We start from the raw sequence: 18,780 nt of genomic DNA, 5'->3' as shown, positions 1-18,780 counted from the left end.
GAAAGAGTCTGAGTTCCACCCACTGGACACCCAAAGTCAGTCTAACCTTTCCGCTGGCAGTCCTACAAATATTTGGAGACACTCTCTTATGTCACTCTCTTGTCCCCCATCTCCATCCCCTACACCCCTCCGAGACTTTTTGTACTCAGGTTAAGCATTCCTACTTCCTTCCTCCATTTTTCATGCAAATGGGTTTTCATATTTGTCATTATTTTTTTTTTTTTCTTCGGTACGCGGGCCTCTCACTGTTGTGGCCTCTCCCGTTGCGGAGCACAGGCTCCGGACGCGCAGGCTCAGCGGCCATGGCTCACGGGCCCAGCCGCTCCGCGGCATATGGGATCCTCCCAGACCGGGGCACGAACCCGTATCCCCTGCATCGGCAGGCGGACTCTCAACCACTGCGCCACCAGGGAGGCCCCATATTTGTCATTATTGAGGGCAGGGACTATGACCTTTTCATTTTTGTTTTTGCAGCAGCAGGTTTAAGATATATTTTTGGAACGACTTGAAATGCTCCAATTGGTCTGTGTCCTTCTTAAAATGTGATACAGAGAAAGAAATGCAAAACTCCAGATGTTACCTGATTACTTCAGATAGTCTTGTGGGACTGTCTGCTCCTTTGTTTAAACCCTTTAATTCTATTCATCACGGATCCTAAGATTTGTATTGTGGGTTTTGTTTGTTTGTATGTTTGTTCATTTCATTTTGATTAGCTGTTTTTGCTGCTAACTAATATTGAGTCTCCTGCCAAGTAGACGTCCTGAACATTTTTCACAAAGGCTACTTTCAACCCAATTTCCCTGTCCTCCTGGGTGCAACTGGTATTTGAACCCAGGAATCGGAGCTTATGTTTATCCTCTTTCCATGTCATTGGTCCATTGTTCCAATGTATGGGATCAGAATCGTGATCCTGTCATTCTACCCTTCACCACCCCAACTGGCTTTGTCTCATCTGCCATTTTGCCACGCCTGCTTTCAAGCACCTTGCAGTTAAAAAAACAGAGTCCTGTGGCATACCACCAGAGACTTCCCTCGGAGTTGGACCTGTACATTTGAATCATCACTTGGGGGCTGGTTTCTGAAGCGTTTTTCTGTGCTTTATATGTGGAATTAGATTTTCTACCCAAATTTATTCTTTTTGAAGGATTGTGTTCTCATTAACATTTAGTTCTTTTGGAAACAAGTCCTATCCTTCCAGCTGAAAATGGAAACCCACTCATACAACGGGGATTAGTCTCTTTTGACCCAAGCTGGAAGAATCCCCCACATGCTTCTGGAGTCCTATTTTGCTCACCTCTCCAGGGAGCCTGGTCCCTTTCGGCACATGATCCATTCAGCATGACTGGAGGTTCTGGTCTCCTACAGACCGCTTTCTTGGCAGTCCTCTGAGGGATAACTCTGTGATATCCCCCAAGGCTGCTGTTACACTTTGAGCATTTTTTTCACTACCCCATTTTGAATGGTGCTTCGGTTAGAACCCCTGGGTGCTCATGACACCCAGAGCTGTCTTGCCTTGACCTGCAGGCCACTGTAACACAACATTGTTTATGGTATCCCATCATTTCTGCTTGGCTGCTCCACCATCAGCTCTACTCAGCTTCCTCAAAACCAAACTTATTATCAAACCCTGAATTTTAGGTAAAAGTTCCCTCCCCAATTTTCTATTTCATTCAAAGAATCACCTTCTATATCACCCAGGTTCAAAGTCTGGAACTTGCCTTTAACCTTCTCTTTTCAGGCTATCTATGTAGATAATTTTCAAATCCAGCCGGTTAGTTCTTTAACCCACCCCTCAAGTCTGCCCGTTGCTACCATCCCAGGCAGGCCCTGAACTATGCCCCTCGTTGTCTTCCCAGGACCACAGCACCGCCCTCAGAGTGACTCTCCTTAACCACATGGAGTCACTCCTCTGCTCAGACGCCTTCAGTGTCATCCGCAAGAATCCGATCTCAGCTTACTTCCCAATCCAGACCTTGCCTCTGTCAGTCCAAACCCTTCACTCCCATTGTTTCCTGCTCATTGGCCTGCCTGTCCTCTCCACCCTTCAAAGCTTCCTTTAAAGCTAAATCTGGTCATGATGAGCCACTGCTCGAACCCCTTCTATGGGTCTCCTCTGCCCTCAGATAATTTCAAGCCCTCTGGAATGGCTGGCACGGTCCTCCAGGATCTGTGTCCCCTTCATGCACTCTATATGCCCCAGTTATCCTGGGGGGCTTGGGATTCCACTAACGCACCATGTCTTCTAATGTCCTCCTGCCTTTGCACACGCTGTGCCCTCTGCCTGGAAAGTCATGCCTACTTTATTTGCCTGTTCAACTTCTACATGCGTTTAGGACCCAAATCAGGCATCATCTCTTGTCAACACTCCCTAACCAGGCTAAGTGACCCCCCTCATCTGGGCTCATCTCAGTGATGGCACATCTGCTCAGTAATCACTGTCTGTTCACCCTCTGTCTTTGCCACTAACCTGTGGGCTCACTGAGGTCAGGAACCATGCCTGATTCACTTCACTCTCAGTACCTGGCAAGGAGCCTGGCACAAAGCAGACATTCAAACATTTGTTGAATTCATTCATTCACTCATTCGATCATTTTTTTTTTTTTGTGGTACGTGGCCTCTCACTGTTGTGGCCTCTCCCATTGCGGAGCACAGGCTCCGGACACGCAGGCTCAGGGGCCATGGCTCACGGGCCCAGCTGCTCTGCGGCATGTGGGATCTTCCCGGACCGGGGCACGAACCCGTGTCCCCTGCATCGGCAGGTGGACTCTCAACCACTGCGCCACCAGGGAAGCCCTCGATAAATATTTTCTGAGCATCTATCTTGTGCTGGCACTCTTTTAGGTGCTGGTGATACACTGGGGCACAAAATAGACCAAGCCCCTGCTTTCGGTGAGTTTACATTCTACTCTGTTGAATGGCAGGACAAAGGTATGTATGAATGAATAAACAAATGAATGAATGAATTCATGCCAAAAGGAATAAATGAATGAATGAGTGAAAAACATTTCAGTCAGATGCTACCTTTATCACACTTAATTAAATTCTACCTTAAATTTAGTGTGAATAGTTCAATGTCTATTGGCATCTTTTTTTTTTAATATTTATTTATCTATTTGGCTGTGCTAGGTCTTAGTTGTGGCACATGGGATCTTTAGTTGCAGCATGCAAGATCTTTTTTAGTTGTGGCATGAGGGATCTTTTTAGTTGTGGCATGCGGGATCTTTTAGTTGCAGCATGCGGGCTCTAGTTCCCTGACCAGGGATAGAACCTGGGCCCCCTGCACTGGGAGTGTGGAGTCTTAACCACTGGACCACCAGCGAAGTCCCAGTTGGCATCTGTCTTTACCATGCAGAGAGTTGTCAGTGGCTGGATGATGGCTGCACTTCTTTGTGCACCTCTGACCTTGGCTACCAGTGCTGAGCAAGACGGCAGCCCTGGTTGGTTGGGAGTCTCCTTGACTCCAGAGTGGCATGAAAGGAGGCCTTTTAGCAGGTGGGTAAGCTTGGTCTTAAAGAAAGGAAGTGACTGGGGATCTGAGGAGATGGTGGACATTCCCTGTTTCATCACAGCACCCTTCTTATTCCTAAGATAAGAATGGCCATGGAATCATGGTCTTCCCCATAGACTCCTAACTATATGCCTTTCTCTTCATCTTTGCTAATTTAGAGAATAACAATCCCATTATCCGCCCATTTGCTCAACTCCCAGGACACCTTCCCCTCCAGATATTCTCAAAATCACTGTGTTCATCCATAAGGGGCATCTTCCCTTTGCTTCTCCGTTAGGCCGGTGTTTTGCAAACCCCGCTCACTTACACGAGTTTGCACTAACTGGGTATCTTCTGTATCATTATTTACTTTATGTTGTTACTTAAATTCATGTACTTAAAGAGCAAATCTTAAATCAATACACTTTAAAAGCTCTTTATATTAAGTAAATTTTAAATTGCCACTATAAATGGTAGCACTGTAGTGGAAAAACAATTTCATGGGCCATAAACAGAAGGTAACTATAAAAATAAATATATGGGGCTTCCCTGGTGGCGCAGTGGTTGGGAGTCCGCCTGCCGATGCAGGGGACACGGGTTCGTGCCCCGGTCCGGGGAGATCCCACATGCCACAGAGTGGCTGGGCCCGTGAGCCATGGCCGCTGAGCCTGCGCGTCCGGAGCCTGTGCTCCGCAACGGGAGAGGCCACAACAGTGAGAGGCCCGCATACCGCAAAAAAATAATAATAATTAAAAAATATATGACTGGGACTTCCCTGGTGGCACAGTGGTTAAGAATCTGCCTGCCGATGCAGGGGACACGGGTTCGATTCCCCGTCTAGGAAGATCCCACATGCCGCAGAGCAACTAAGCCTGTGTGCCACAACTACTGAGCCCTTGTGCCACAACTACTGAAGCCCATGCGCCTAGAGCCTGTGCTCCGGAACAACAGAAGCCACCACAATAAGAAGCCTGTGCACTGCAACAAAGAGTAGTTCCTGCTCACTACAACTAGAGAAAGCCTGTGTGCAGCAACAAAGACCCAGTGCGCCAAAAATAAATAAATAAATAGATAAATTTATAAATAAGTAACTACATGACTATTAAAATTAAAACGTTTATCTTTATACCGCTTAAGTTGATCTTCATCAGCCACATTATAGGAAACACTATTAGACTCCAAAGAGGTGGCTCTCAAGGCTGGATGGACATAAGAAAGCCTGGTGAACTTTAAAAATACAGAGGCCGGGACCCACCCCCACCAATGTCTGTGGGGCTTGTGCGCTGGCAGTTGAAGGGCCCAGGTAATTCTCACATGCAGCCAGGATTGAGAAGCATTGCTCCAAACCAGTAGTTCTCAAAATTTGGTCCCAGGACCAACAGGATCAGCATCATTGGGAACTGGTTAGAAATGTAAGTTTTAGGTCCCGCCTGAGGCCTGTTGAATCTGAAACTCTGAGGGTGGGCACAGCAAGCTGCATTTCCTATCAGTCTCTCAGGTGATTCTCATGAACACTAGGTTTTGAGACCTCTGCTCTAAGCCAAGTGACACTGGCAAAATCTCTGAGGCCTTGGAACTGATTTGTGTCTACAAGGAGGGTTTGAGCCAGATATTCTTGGCTCTGGATTCTCCTGGGAATGCTGTTATCCCACCCAGCCTTCCATGAGGCTAGGGTGCATGCTGCAGACTCTGGGGCCGCATTACCCGAGTGGCCCAGGAGTCTGGGGCACGGAGGGCCTGTGCCCTCGGCTGTGGAGTGTTACCTCTCCTTGAAGTCGTCCGCGCCAGCCTGGATATTCTCCGTCTGCAGCATGAGCCGTGCGTTTTCCAGGACTGCGTCGCCCACCTAGAACGACCACACAACAAAGGACAAGGTCACTGCGATGTCTTCCTACTTCAAATGGTGCCTCACGCTGGGCACAGAGGCTCTGGGACACTGAGAGCACTTTCTAATGGCAAATGTTTTTAGAATTCAAGTGTCCCTCTCTAAGAAGGAGGGGGTGAGATAGACACTAAAACATAAAATCTCAGTGTCTTCTAAGGGCTTTTAGGGTTGGATTTTTGGAGCGAAAAGATTACTCAAGGCAGACTTGTCTGTGGCCTCTGTCACAATGATGAGCTTTCGGCTCTCCAGTGAAATTTCTGGCTCCTTAAATGAATTTTCACTGGCTTGACTTAGTGTCTCTTAACATTTTCTGGTCATGGATGCCTTTGGGAAGCTGATGAAATCTCTGGACCAGTACTACCCAATAGAACTTTCGGTGGTGATGGAACTGTTCTACACTGTGTGGTCCAACACAGTGGCCACACGTGGCTACCGAGCACGCAAAATGTAGCAAAGGCAACTGAAGAACTGAACATTTACTTTTATTTAATCTTAACTAATTTACATTTAAATAGCCACAGGTGGCCACAGGTGGCTCCAGAACTGGACAGCTCAGCTCTAGAATTCTGTCCACCCTCAGAACATACATGTGAACATAAACATTGTACATACAGTTTATGTATGTACATAAATATTGTACATACAGTTCGGGGGTTTCATGGAGAAGAATGATTTTTCAAACTTGGCCCTCAGCACCCCTCAGGGTTCCCCACAGGTGGGGATTGGGAGGATAGTCATCTTCTTAATCTGAGAACCTTCTTTTTAAAATAAATATATTTTTTACATATTGGCTTTCGGATAATCTTCAGCTTGGGATGGGGGATAAACTAACTGTTACTTTAAAATAAGGATGCAAATCTGAGGAAACTTTCTGGAGTGATAAAAATGTTCCATATCTGGATCTGGTGATTACATTGATGTATAATATGTAACAATTTGTTAAGCTGTACCATTAAGATTTGTGTATTTTACGATATGTAAATTATGTTTAATAAAAATACATAAAACTGAAAGAAAAAGAAGGTTGTAAATCACTGTTTTAAGCTCTTATGAGTCCTTTGCTCTTGAAAGTAAATGAGTTGGAAGTTCTTCACCGACTTGGTGAAGGACTTCTGGCACCAGAGGTCAGAGACCGGAGTAAGATAAGAAAGAACGGGGACGGGAAGACCCCAGTTGCCTGCTCCCCAGTATGCATCAAGGCAGGGCTGCAGCAGAGAGAAGATGAGGTTGCTGGTGGGAAATTCAATGAAGTGGACAAACAACACAGGATGACCCTACTGGAACAGGGGAGCACCATCCCTTCCACCCAGATATGGGACTTGTGGTCTGCGCCTGTGCTCCCTCGGTTTCCCCAGCAAAGCCCTCAACCCACTGTGCTGAAGTGGCCCTTCCCAGGGTCAACTCCTTGTTCATTGCTGTGTCTCCAAGCTCTGGTTGTGGTGGACATTCCATCAACACCTGTTGAGTGAATGCCTGCATGAATGAATTGTGTGACCACGGGTGAGCTATTCCCGGTCTTCCCCTGTCCCAGGTCTGGAGATCATTTTCTGGAAGCCCCCAAGAAGGATGTTTTAAGATGTACCTGGGATTTTGTTTTTATTCTGGTATGGAGAGGCCAACAGATCAGGAGACAACTGACATTGCAAAGACCATTTGTTACTTACAGTTCCCAAGAGGAGGGGGCAGCCATACCATGTAGGGCAACACAGAGACGAATCAGGTTGGTCAGGAAGCAGAAGGGGCGAGGGGAAAGCGTGGGCAAAGGCTTTATTGTGGTTTTCATGGGAAGGAACAGGCACAGCAGTGCAAGCAGCTGGGATTGGCTGGTTTGAATAACTTCAATGGTCTCTGGGCTATAGGGGTGGTCCCTTGTTGTCTGGCACCCAGCCCTGGGTGGTCAGAGCAGAGGAATATTGCCTCCTGGAGTGTGAGCCCCAGCAAGGGGAGGCAGGTTGGGATATTGACTCAGGATGGGTTGGTTTGCATCTCAAAGGCTCGCTCACAGGTAAGTGGTTCTTATCTCTAGGATTCACTAGCCCTGCAATGGGGCCGTCTCTCCCTGTCAGTGAGGCCCCAGCTGCCACAGCATCAAGAATACAGAAGATGGGGCTTCCCTGTTGGCACAGTGGTTGAGAATCTGCCTGCCAATGCAGGGGACACGGGTTCGAGCCCTGGTCTGGGAAGATCCCACATGGCGCGGAACAACTGGGCCCGTGAGCCACAGCTACTGAGCCTGCGCATCTGGAGCCTGTGCTCCGCAACAAGAGAGGCCGCGATAGTGAGAGGCCTGCGCACCGCGAGGAAGAGGGGCCCCTGTTCGCCGCAACTAGAGAAAGTCCTCGCACAGAAACGAAGACACGACACAGCCAAAAATAAATAAATTAATTTTAAAAAAAAGAATACAGAAAATAAGAACATTGAGTTAATATCGTTGAGTATAGTTCATTCAAAGGCTCTGGCTATGTGAGGCCTCTGAGAACTAGCTTTGGCTGCTCTGACCTATAGCCCTCTATTGGTCCTCCTTCACACGCTGCTGCACCCACATTTAGGAGCCCCTTTCCTTGTCTTTGGATGCTCCATGATGCCATTTCGCAGATGATGAATTTGCAGCCCAGGGCAATTACCCTGCTTGTTTTCTCACAATGGTGCCCATGGCAAATATTCCACCCTAGCACGGGACCTTGAGTCATAGCAGGTGTCCAGACTGTGGGCTCAAAAACCCCAGCTACAGAGATGATGGCTTCCAAAATGCTCTAGATTAGGTGGCCATGCAGGGCCAGATGCGGGCAGATGTGGGCCTGGAGCTTGTACAAGTTGGGAGACTGCCTTTACGAAAAAGAATAAAAAATTACTAATACAAAGGGGGACGTGCAAGTGAGGGAGCTTGAGGCTTAAACTCTTCACGTGGGTACAGCTCTGTTTTGTTTCTGCTTTGAAAACATGCAATGCAGGGGGTGGACAGAAAACGTAAAAACCCCAACCCTGGGGCGTGGGGGGTATGCGTACCATACTCAGAGGCACGCAATTCTGGAAAAGCAGAAAGGTGCCTGGGGATGCAGTCACCTATGGCCCACCGTCCAGAGCAAACACACTACCGCTTTCATGTGCTGCCTTTTGACTTGGGCTTTGCTCTGCCCAGCAGCAACTGTCCCCTGTGTGTGAATCGGTGACATCTGCCCAGCGGACTGCAGACTCTTCATAAGTAAGAGGCTGCCGGGAGCAACGGTGCAGGAGTCGGTAGGAGATACAGGCTGATGGGAGGCGAGGCCAGGGCTGTGTCCTTGCTTCTCCTTACTGGGACACTTTGGACGCTGCCCAGCAGATGGGGAGGTTCTGTCTAATGTCTGTCCAAGGAGGCTGGGCAGCTCTGGGCTCAGGGAAGCTGGAGGTTCCTGCTTTCGCTGTTGTTTAGCAACAACCAGGGGTTTATTCGACCCTCAAGTGGAGGGTAATTATAGGCCCTGACTTGCCAAAGCACAGTTTGCTGGCCATGCTTCCCCATCTCCACAGACCGGATCCTAAAATAGACCTCCAGGCCATCGCTGAGGATAGCGAGGCTTCCTCTGTCCTCCCGCGGCCCCTCGGCCCCACAGAAGCCACGTCCTCTGGGTGTCAGGGGGGGCTCAGCGCCCCCAGCCGGGAAAGGGCCAGGCGACGGGTCCAGGGCTGGGGCGTTGGCTGAGGTTTAGCACAGGCTGAGGACTGGGATGGTGGCCAAGGCCAAAAGTAAGTGTGGTGCCTGCAGTGGACAGGGACCATCTTTGTCTCTATACCTGGGAAAACCATGAAACCTTCCCCGGGCCTGAGGACAGGAAAGGAAGAGGGAGAGAGGTTGGACTTACTGCCTCCAGGCGTGGCCCACTCACATGCTGGAGCTGGCTGGTACCTGCTTGCCAGGGCAGACTGTTAAATAAACATCTCAGGAGTTTCGTGAGCCGGTTGGTAAACACAGCCACCATGAACATTTTAATTATGTGAACTTACAATTACATAAATTATACTAAAAACAAAGGTAACAAATACTCAAAATACAAAGGCAATGACTACTCATCATTTCCTAATTGTTTTACTATGTGTGACGGTCACCTCTGCTTTTGAGGTCATTTGCTTCTATTGTATCTGTAATGATGTGCGGACAGGGAACACTGTTTGCCATCCCAGTAAACAAAGAACGTTGCCACCATTCCAGTTCGACAAGGACCCGGCCGTCAGCCCCTGCAGCTGCCCCCAGCCCCATGGTGCACCCAGAGAACTCAGGGTGGAGAAAAACAAGAAGTCTTCTGTGCTTTGGATACTGGCCCCAGAGAGTTAAGATGCACATTGCAGAAATAACTTCAATGAGCCCAGACGCTGCATCTTCCTTTATATAGAAAAGCACTAAAATCATCAACTTGAGACGTCAGTTTCTTGTGACTAGCAGTAATCTTTTGATATTCAACCACATGTTGTTTTCCAGCAAAAAACTCCAATATATCCTGCCTCTTACCTTACCTCTTCTGAGCAGCTCCTCAGAGCTATTTGGGAGGCTGTCTCTGGGGCTATAGTCCTCAGTAAGGTTCCCTAATAAAACTTAACACTCAACTTCTAAGTTGTGTGTTTTTCTTCAGTCGACAGGTGGGAGCACTCTGCAACGCTGTCCTACAATGCATCTCTTCCCAACTCTGGATTCATGCTGGTAGCTTGATGTCAGCTGTGGTGAGGGTAGCTACACTAGGGAAACTGGCGAACACCCTAAAGTAGAGCGTTTCATCCATGGAGAGCCAATTGTTACACAGATCCCAGCTCACTGACTGTTGCCCACCTTCCACCCAGTACTCAATATTCATGACTTCACTAAATGCTCACGGCCCTCCTCTAACGCTGATATCATTTTATGGATGAGGATGCGAGGCTCAGCGAGCAGATGATAATGGCCCAAATCGCATAGCTGGAATGTGGTAGAGCCAGAAGGCCAAACCAGGTTAACGTGACTTGAAAGTGTGCATATCTTTGTCATCTGTTTTGGAAACTGAGTCAGATCAGAATCAAGAGAGAGTCTGTTGTGGAGGACTGTTTTCTGCCTTTGCTGTAACATAGAACAGTCAGGACTCCTGGTTCCTATGTGGGCTGCATCACAAAGACAAAGAGGCATCTTGCCTACCGCGTGTGAGGACGCTAAGCAATCAAACCGAACCGTCTCCCACTCCAAGTCCCTGAGCTTTCATTTCCGAGCCCTGTAGGCTGAGGAGGGCTGAGGCAGATCTGCGGTCCGACTCTGAAGGCCCAGGGGGCTTCTGCGGCTGCGAACTTTGCTGTCAGGCCCTAGAGAGGAGAGGGCACTTGTGTTTAACATTTTGAGAGATGTACATTAGCTATCTGGTCTTCTTGGATTTATGGCTGAGGTGGATGCAAATTAACCTCACTTCTCTGATCACCTTTTCTTTCCAGGGGAGAAGGTGATGAAAATACCAAATGCACAGTCCCTGCCTGATGCCGTGAATACAAACACACTTACCCGTGACCCTGGGACCACTGCTGCGCACTTTTCTCGTGGGAGAAAAGTGTAAACTGATGTAGCGTTTGCACTCAGGCGCACATTTAAGGGAGGGCGGGCTGGCGGCTTGCACAGGGTGTGCTGGGGACGCCAGCAGGTGACATCTTCCCCTTCCTGTCCTTCTGCCCGAACAGAGCTGGGACCCCCACCACTGAGGCTACGTAACTTAACAGCAGGCCTTCTGTTGGAGAGAGGCGCTGCCGTAACAGCAGCGGTGCGACTCGCTATGAGACCTTAGCTGGCTTTAGGGATTAGCACCCATTCATTTTGCTGGAGCCAGAAACAAAATTCACCTTCAAAGCCTGAAACGCCGTGGGTGAGAGTAGCTGGGGTTGAGCGGCAGGGGAACGGCAGTCAGAGGTCATGGGGGGCAGAGGGGTGTGTTCTGTGAGGGGCGGGGCGCTGCCCACTGGCTGCGGCGGCTCAAGCTGCTCCGGGCTTGGCCGGCAGCCGCCTCCTCTGACTTCCCTGGAGCTGTCTTCCTTTGAGGCTCCACGTGGACGCTTCCTTAGCAGACTTTACACCAGTGGTTCTCAAAGTGTGGTCCCTGGACCAGCAGCGTCGGCGCCACGTGAAACTTGTGAGAAATGCACATTCTCAGACCCTACCTCAGATGTCTGAGTCAGAATCTCTGGAGTGGGTCCTAATGAGCTGTTTTTTTTTTTTTCTTTTCTTTTTGCTGTACGCGGGCCTCTCACTGCTGTGGCCTCTCCCGTTGCGGAGCACAGGCTCCGGACACACAGGCTCCGCGGCCATGGCTCGCGGGCCCAGCCGCTCCGCGGCACGTGGGACCCTCCGGGATCGGGGCACGAACCCGCGTCCCCTGCATCGGCAGGCGGACTCTCAACCACTGCGCCACCAGGGAAGCCCCTGAGCTGTTTTTTAACATGCTTTCCGGGGACTTACGATGCACACTCGACTTTGACAGCCTTTGCTTTGCACAGACCTGCCTCCGGTCCTGCTCAGACCGCCCCCAGGCTGCTCCTGGACCTCCTTGTTGTCCTGACCCACGCCGTGCCTCTGCCTAGAACACCTGGCCTTACCACCTGACACTCCCTGGCCCTGGCCACCTGAGAAACCCTTCCCCACTTTAACGCTCCTCTCGAACGTGGCTTCCTCTATGAAGCTTCTTTATTCGCTCATCCATCACTGCCTTCATGTCTTCAGCACGTGATTATTATTTCCTCTGTGCCAGGCTCTGTGCTGGTCTTGGGGAATCAGCAGCTCTGGTAGGAGATGCAGTTAGAAGGGCAGGCAAAGACCAGATCCTGGGGGAAAGGCCTTGGGAAGAGTGGGGAGGAAGTGGCATTTGCTGGGATGCCAGTGGAAGGTTTTGAGCGGCACAGGGGTAACCTGCGTGGTAAGTGGATCCCCCTGGCTCCTGTGGGACACAGGGGGCCGTGCCGAGGGCCCAGCTAGGGGGCTCCTGCACTCATCCAGGGGAGGTGAGGGCGGCTTTGACTAGGGTGGTTGAGGGATGGTGGAGATAGAGCAGTCGTGGGGAGAGTGAGGGAGAGGAATTGAGGATGGCCCCTAGGCTTTTAGCCAGAGCTACTGGCTGCACATGGGCCCTAGCTGTCTCCCTCCCTCCCTCCCTGAATCATCCTGCATCTGGGTCACGTTCCCCCCACAGCGGAGCTTGTCCCCGTCTCTCCACGCAGTGTAAACAGTAAGCAGGCAATGACCACATGGGCCTATTCTTGACCCCAGCTCCTCCCTCACCAATCTGGGCCAGTTACGGGGACAAGTGACTCTAAGATTCAGTTTCCTCATCGGTAGAATGTGGATAATGCCACTCCCTGCCCCCTGGGATAGTTGTGCATGCGAAGCACTGGCTGAATGCCTGGAGCAGGGTAAGCATGGATGGTAGCCATCTTTACGGTTGTTATTCGTCTTAGGACAGAGCAGTTGTTCAGTGACTGTTGAGCGAGTCTGCTGGGCATGTGTGGTCTGGCACGTCCCCACTCTGCTTTTTCTGGATGCACAGTTGGCTGAATGAAGACTTCTATCTAGTGGCTTCATGTTATTTGTCTTTCAGTTTTTCCATCCATCGTCATTTGAAAAGCCCTGGTCCCTGGTGCTACAACGATGAGGATTTTACCCTTTCCTACTGCCGTCCTCACTGCAGAGGCGGTTAGAAAACTAAACGGGGCTGGTGGTGGCAGGTGAGGGATTTAACCTTCATTCTGTTTCAAAAAGGCAAGGATGAGACGCATTTTCAAAAGGGTTATCATTTGGGCCCAAGGGTATAATTAGGGCTTTCTTTGGAGTTAATGATATTGGCATCCCAGCAACCAGAGCTGCAGGTGAGAGAGGAGGTGGGGAAGACTGGGCCCTGGGAAATGAGACTCAGCTGGTGCACTGGCAGATACAAGAGCCCTAGAAACACTGCTCACATTTGTTTGACTTGCAAGTTTAGGATAAATGCTCAGCATGACTTGCTTCCAGCAATAAATGAACAAGAAATCATCATCTGTCCCTGTACCCCACTCTTACTGCATCTTCACCAGGATGGTGAAGGCCAGCACGTCACCAGCCAGCCAGATGCTCCTCTGTGCTCATCCTGATGTGCCACTATGTTCGTCTTTAGACACACTTTCCTCTCTTGGCTTCCATGAGCCACTCTCCCCTGCTCTTCCTTCTACTCTGTTGGCTATCTTTCGGCTTCCTCCTGCATGAAGTCTGTCTCCCTTGTCTGACCTCTAAATGCTAGAGTTCTCAGGACTGGGTCCTGAGGCTTTTTCTCTTTAATCACTGAGTTATCTGATCCATTCACATGGCTTGAAATGTATGTGCGGATGACTTCTGCGTTTCTATCTCTAGCTCAGAACCTTCCTTTCTACTCTAGGCTTGCGTACCATTCTCTCCTCAACATCTTCTCTACTTGGCTCAGATGTCTCAAACTCAACGTGACCAAAATGGAACGTTTGCCCTCTAAAAGCAAACCGCAACCCCCCCCCCACCGCCCCAGCTCTATGCCAGTAAAACAGGACTAACAGAAACCAGGGCGTCTTGACATCACGCTTTGTCTCATGTCCCACATCTACTCCAAAACCAAGGTTAGTCAATGCCCCCCCCCGCCCCAATGCATCTCAGGTCCACCTACTCCTCACATCTCCACTGCTGTTACCCTGCTGCATACCCCCATCACGCCCTCCGGCCCCACGGCAACATCCTCCTAATCCCCTGTCCTCTTCTGCTTGAGTCCATTCTTCATCCTGCTTCCAGAGTGATTTTCTTCAACTCTTCACATCAGATCATGTCACTCTGATTAAATTAAACTAAAACTCTTCTGAGGTGTTTCTTGTGCTTAAGATAAAATCCAAGCTTCTGACAGTGGCCCTCAAGGCCCTGCATGTGTGTCAACCTTCCCACTGCTCACAGGCTCCACCCTGCCGGTGCCGGGTCTTTGTGGACCACGCGGGCCTCTCTCCTGCCTTGAGGCTTCAGCATGTGCGGACTCCTGTGCCTGGACTGTTCTCCCCTCTCCTGTGTTTGGGTGGCTCCCTCGTCCTGATCACCCTGCCTAAGGTAGGACCTCCTTCCTCTCTGCCCCTCTCTGCCTTGTTCACTTTCTTTAAAACACTTCCCACAGCTTGTAATTATTACCAATTTTTTGTTTATTCTATTAGTTGTTATCTCTGTATTTGCTGCCAGAATATAAACTCCCTGAGGCCAGGCACCGCCTTTCTGTCCTGCTGTTGCTCATCCCCAGCACAGTCTCTGGTACAGGACACACAGTTGGATTAAGGAGCCCAGAAGTCGTGCTGCTTCTTCATGGACAACCATGAGGAAGGCGAGACCCTCCGGGGACACCCAGGTTCCTACCTGGTTCCAACCTGAGAATCATCTTTGGTACCTCCCTCCCCTTCACTCCCAAATCAGAACATATCAACTCCCCACACTGATGAGCTTCACCCCATTCCTGTCCCTTAGCCAGCCTTGCTTCGAGCCCCAATCGGCTCTTTCCTGGTTCAACCTGATAGTTGTTACCTGAAGATGGAAAATACGAAGCCCATGCAGTGAGTTAAGGTTGCATCTGCAAGTGGAGTTAGGGGACATGTCATCAGGTAGTGGAGAGGGTGCCATGTCCCAGACAGCTGCCCCCCAAGCACGGTCACAGCCACTGTGGGTCCCGGGAGAATCAGGCACACTGAGGGCTAAGGTCAGGTCTTCCGGGCAAGTTCAGGAGGGTGGGCACTTCTGAGCTGTACTGCATGTAAGCCTTGACCTCAACATCACACCGCGCTCTGGCTGAGGGAAGGTCTTGGTAGGAGAGGTCGGAGGAGCGTGGAGTGAGAGGCCAGAACTGGTGGGTGCTGGTGTTCCCAGTGCTGGGCGGTCGGGAGCACCTGGTCCCCAGAGGCTGTTCTCTGTCTCGAGGAGGACAAAGTCCCCTAGGCTTCACCTTCCGCGGAGGCCTCCCTCATCCCGTTCCCACAAGTTCTGGCTCCGGGCTCACCCAGCATCCTGCCTGCAGCTACCTTGGCTGGATATAGGAGGGCTTGCTTTGGGCACTAAAGAGTTTAACTGCCACAGTACACACCAGTATGTAAGCCTGGGCGTACGTGTCATGACCCGGCCCTTCAGGGCCTAATTTTCTACACATGCCCTAATAAAATCTGAGTTTTGAGCACCAGGCACATCAAGATACAGTGACCCTGGGAGGCTCTGCTTGGGCAGCCAGCTGGTCTCCCTCTGTGATATCTCTGTCTCTCTTTGCTTCCTAGATTTGGAGCAACTGCTTTCCAGCTTCTCAGTCCCCTTTCTACTGGAATGAACTTACTAAGATGCAGTTTGAACTTATTCAGGGGTGTGTGCTCTTGAATAAACCCTCACAACTGGGCCCTGCTCTTCACTCTGGCTTTATCTTTTCTTCTCTCCCCTGCTATAGGCGGAACTATTTTTCTAAACAGATGTGGGCCTCTCCAGCTTCCAGACCTTGACTCATGTTGCTACCTCTGTGTGTCATGACCTAACTAGGCCATCCAGCCTCCATGCTTTCCTTATCTGCCAGGTGAACTCCTACCCATCCTTCAAAACCCAGCTCAGGAATTAACACAACATAGTAAATCAATTATACTTCCATAAAATAAATTTTAAAAAACCAACTCACGCTCCCCTGGTCATCCTCTATACTTCCCATATTCCCTGTGGGTATACCTCTATCACTGTAGTTGTCATGTTAGACTTTATTCTGATATTTTTCTGTCTTTCCCCACCACTAACATGTGTGTCCCTGAGACAAGTACAGTCTCTCATCTCTGCCCTCAGAATGGGTGCATCTGTATAATTTTCATTATACAGATGGGGAAACTGAGGCCCAGAGAGTTTAGGAACTTGCCCCCAGAACTAAGTGGCCCAGCTGAATTTAATCTGTATCAGTCTGACACAGCTCATTGCTCTTTTTTTCTTTTTTCAAAAGAACTTTTTAGGGCTTCCCTGGTGGCGCAGTGGTTGAGAGTCCGCCTGCCAATGCAGGGGATACGGGTTCATGACCTGGTCTGGGAAGATCCCACATGCCGCGGAGCGGCTGGGCCCGTGAGCCATGGCCGCTGAGCCTGCACGTCCGGAGCCTGTGCTCCGCAACGGGAGAGGCCACAACAGTGAGAGGCCCGCGTACCGCAAAAAAAAAAAAAACAAAACTTTTTATTGTGGGAAATTTCAACTCCATCAAACTACATATAAAGGTAGAGAGAGACTCACCTCCTTACTTCAACAATGACAATCTCACGGCTAATTTAAAAAAAAATCTCTATTCCCACTGACCTCTACTCCTATCTCTGAGATTATTACATACATATCACTTCATCTATAACTATTTCAGATGCTCTCTTTTGTACTTCCTGTATTTCAATTTTAAAGTTATCAAAGCAATACATACATTGGTTTAAAAAGTTAAACGATACTAAAAAGAGATGCTTATAAAGGCTTGTAAAGAAAAGCGTTCCCCTTCCCACATTTTTCTCTCCCCATGTTCTAGTCCCCAGCTGTTCACTTGTCCAGAGCTTGCCCCATATTTCTACAAACTTCTTGATTGTTTGAGTTGTCAGGCACAGGCATTATTTATTGACTTCCTGGTGGACAAATGAAGATTTAGCTCACTCACACTCCACCTCCCTTTTCCTTTATTTATTGGCTATCTTGGTAACTTTAAACAATAAAGCTGTATGTCTTGCTGTATAAGTTATGGACAGTTTCTTTCTCACACTCAGTCTTTCTCTTATAATTGCAGATGTTTTATTTTCTAAGGTCAAAAGAGAAGACAGAAAACCAGTTTAATTACTAAGCAACTCTACTGATGCCTGTGTGAAATGTAGGTCCTTTCTGCTAAGAATTGCGATGGAGGTGCCCCTGTCAGAAGCTGTGGGCAGAGAGCCAAATTGTTGTTTTATTTTCCAGCTGAGCATCCTCAGGCCTGCAGAACAATGTCAGCTGTTCGATTTTATGTTCATGGTGCTACTCTCTCCAGGGCATGCCTGCGATACCCACACGCGACCATCTTGCCTTACCACCATGTTTGAGCTGTGATTCTCACACTAAGTAGCTCAGTGTTTTCTCTTGTAAAAGAGGCAGCTTTATCTTGATAGTACCAGGCACACAATGATCCCTTAATAGATGTTTGTTGAATGAATAAGTGATATGTGTTTAAAGAGCCAAACGTGAAATAAGGATGAGAAAGCAGTTCACAAGTATCAGACTGGCAAACCTTTGGGAGGTGGGGGTGTGAAGAAAGTGGGGATCTCACACACTGTTTCCGGGAGGGTAAACTGGTGTGGCCACTTTGGAGAGCCATTTGAAAATGCCGTATAAAAGCTGGTGATGGGCACAGCCCATTCTGCTCCTAGGTACTGACCTGGAGCCGGGGAAGAAACTCTTTCTTTTTTTTTTTATTTTGGTCACATCACGAAGCTTGTGAGATCTTAGTTCCCCGACCAGGGATTGAACCCGGGCCCTCCGCAGTGAGAGTGCAGAGTCCTAACCACTGGACCACCAGGGAATTCCCAGAAACTCTTTCTATAGTGGGCCAGGGAGGAAATACTTTAGGTTTTGTGGTCTTTGCTGCAACTACGCATCTCTGCTTGGGAGTATGAAAGCAGCCTTAGACAATTAGTACATGAATGGGTGTGACTGTGTTCCAGTCAAACTTTATTTACAAAAGCAGGCGCCTGGTCAGATTTCTGCCTATAGTTTGCCCACCTCGGACCTAGGGGGACTCTCCCATGTGTGCATGAGAAGGTTCATGCCCCTCCTGTTTGTGATAGTGAAACCGAAAGCAACCTCTATCCATCAGCAGAAAAATTCATGACCTATGGTATAAATACAATGAAATGCTCGATGTATAAACATGGATAAATCTCAAAATCAAAATGAGGAGTGAAGAAAGCAAGTTGCTGAAGGAAGTAGTGTGTGATGGTTAAGTTTATGTGTCAATTTGGCTGGGCCATGGTGCCCAGAGATTTGGTCAAACATTACTCTGGATGAGATTAACATTCGAATTGGTGACTCTGAGTAAAGTGGATTGTCTTCCACAACGTTGGCGGGGCCTCATCCAGTCAGCTGAAGGCTTGAATAGAACAAACTATCCTAAACTATCCTGAACTGAGGTCCCCAGAGCCGGCAGATGGCCTTTGGACTTGACCTGGAACAACAGCTCTTCCCTGGATCTCCAACCTGCGGGCACCTTGATTTTGGACTTCTAGCCTCATTATAGTGTGAGCCAATTCCTCAAAATAAATCTCTCTCTCTCTAGAAACATCCTATTGGTTCTGTTTTTCTGGAGAACCCTAATACACAGTGTAATACAATTGAATATAAAGTTTAAAATCATGCAAAACAATCCTATAAAGGATTTATATACATATATAGTAAAAT

The 18,780-nt window shown here is 49.0% G+C and overlaps 1 protein-coding gene across 1 annotated transcript in view; it reads right to left on the bottom strand.

Annotated features, from left to right (window-relative positions):
- The window catches only part of BFSP2 (beaded filament structural protein 2), a gene marked incomplete at both ends in the record, with an annotated part of 69,015 nt that overhangs the window by 26,554 nt on the left and 23,681 nt on the right, over window positions 1–18,780 (bottom strand). The window contains one exon of the mRNA XM_082625391.1: window positions 5,251–5,333. Coding sequence (XP_082481517.1) covers window positions 5,251–5,333 — 83 coding nt within the window. The remainder of the gene's footprint in view (window positions 1–5,250; window positions 5,334–18,780) is intronic.

The sequence above is a fragment of the Mesoplodon mirus genome (genome assembly GCF_964341445.2).
Source record: "Mesoplodon mirus genome assembly, chromosome: 6".
NCBI lineage: Eukaryota > Metazoa > Chordata > Mammalia > Artiodactyla > Ziphiidae > Mesoplodon > Mesoplodon mirus.
This window is presented reverse-complemented; position numbering and strand designations above follow the sequence as displayed.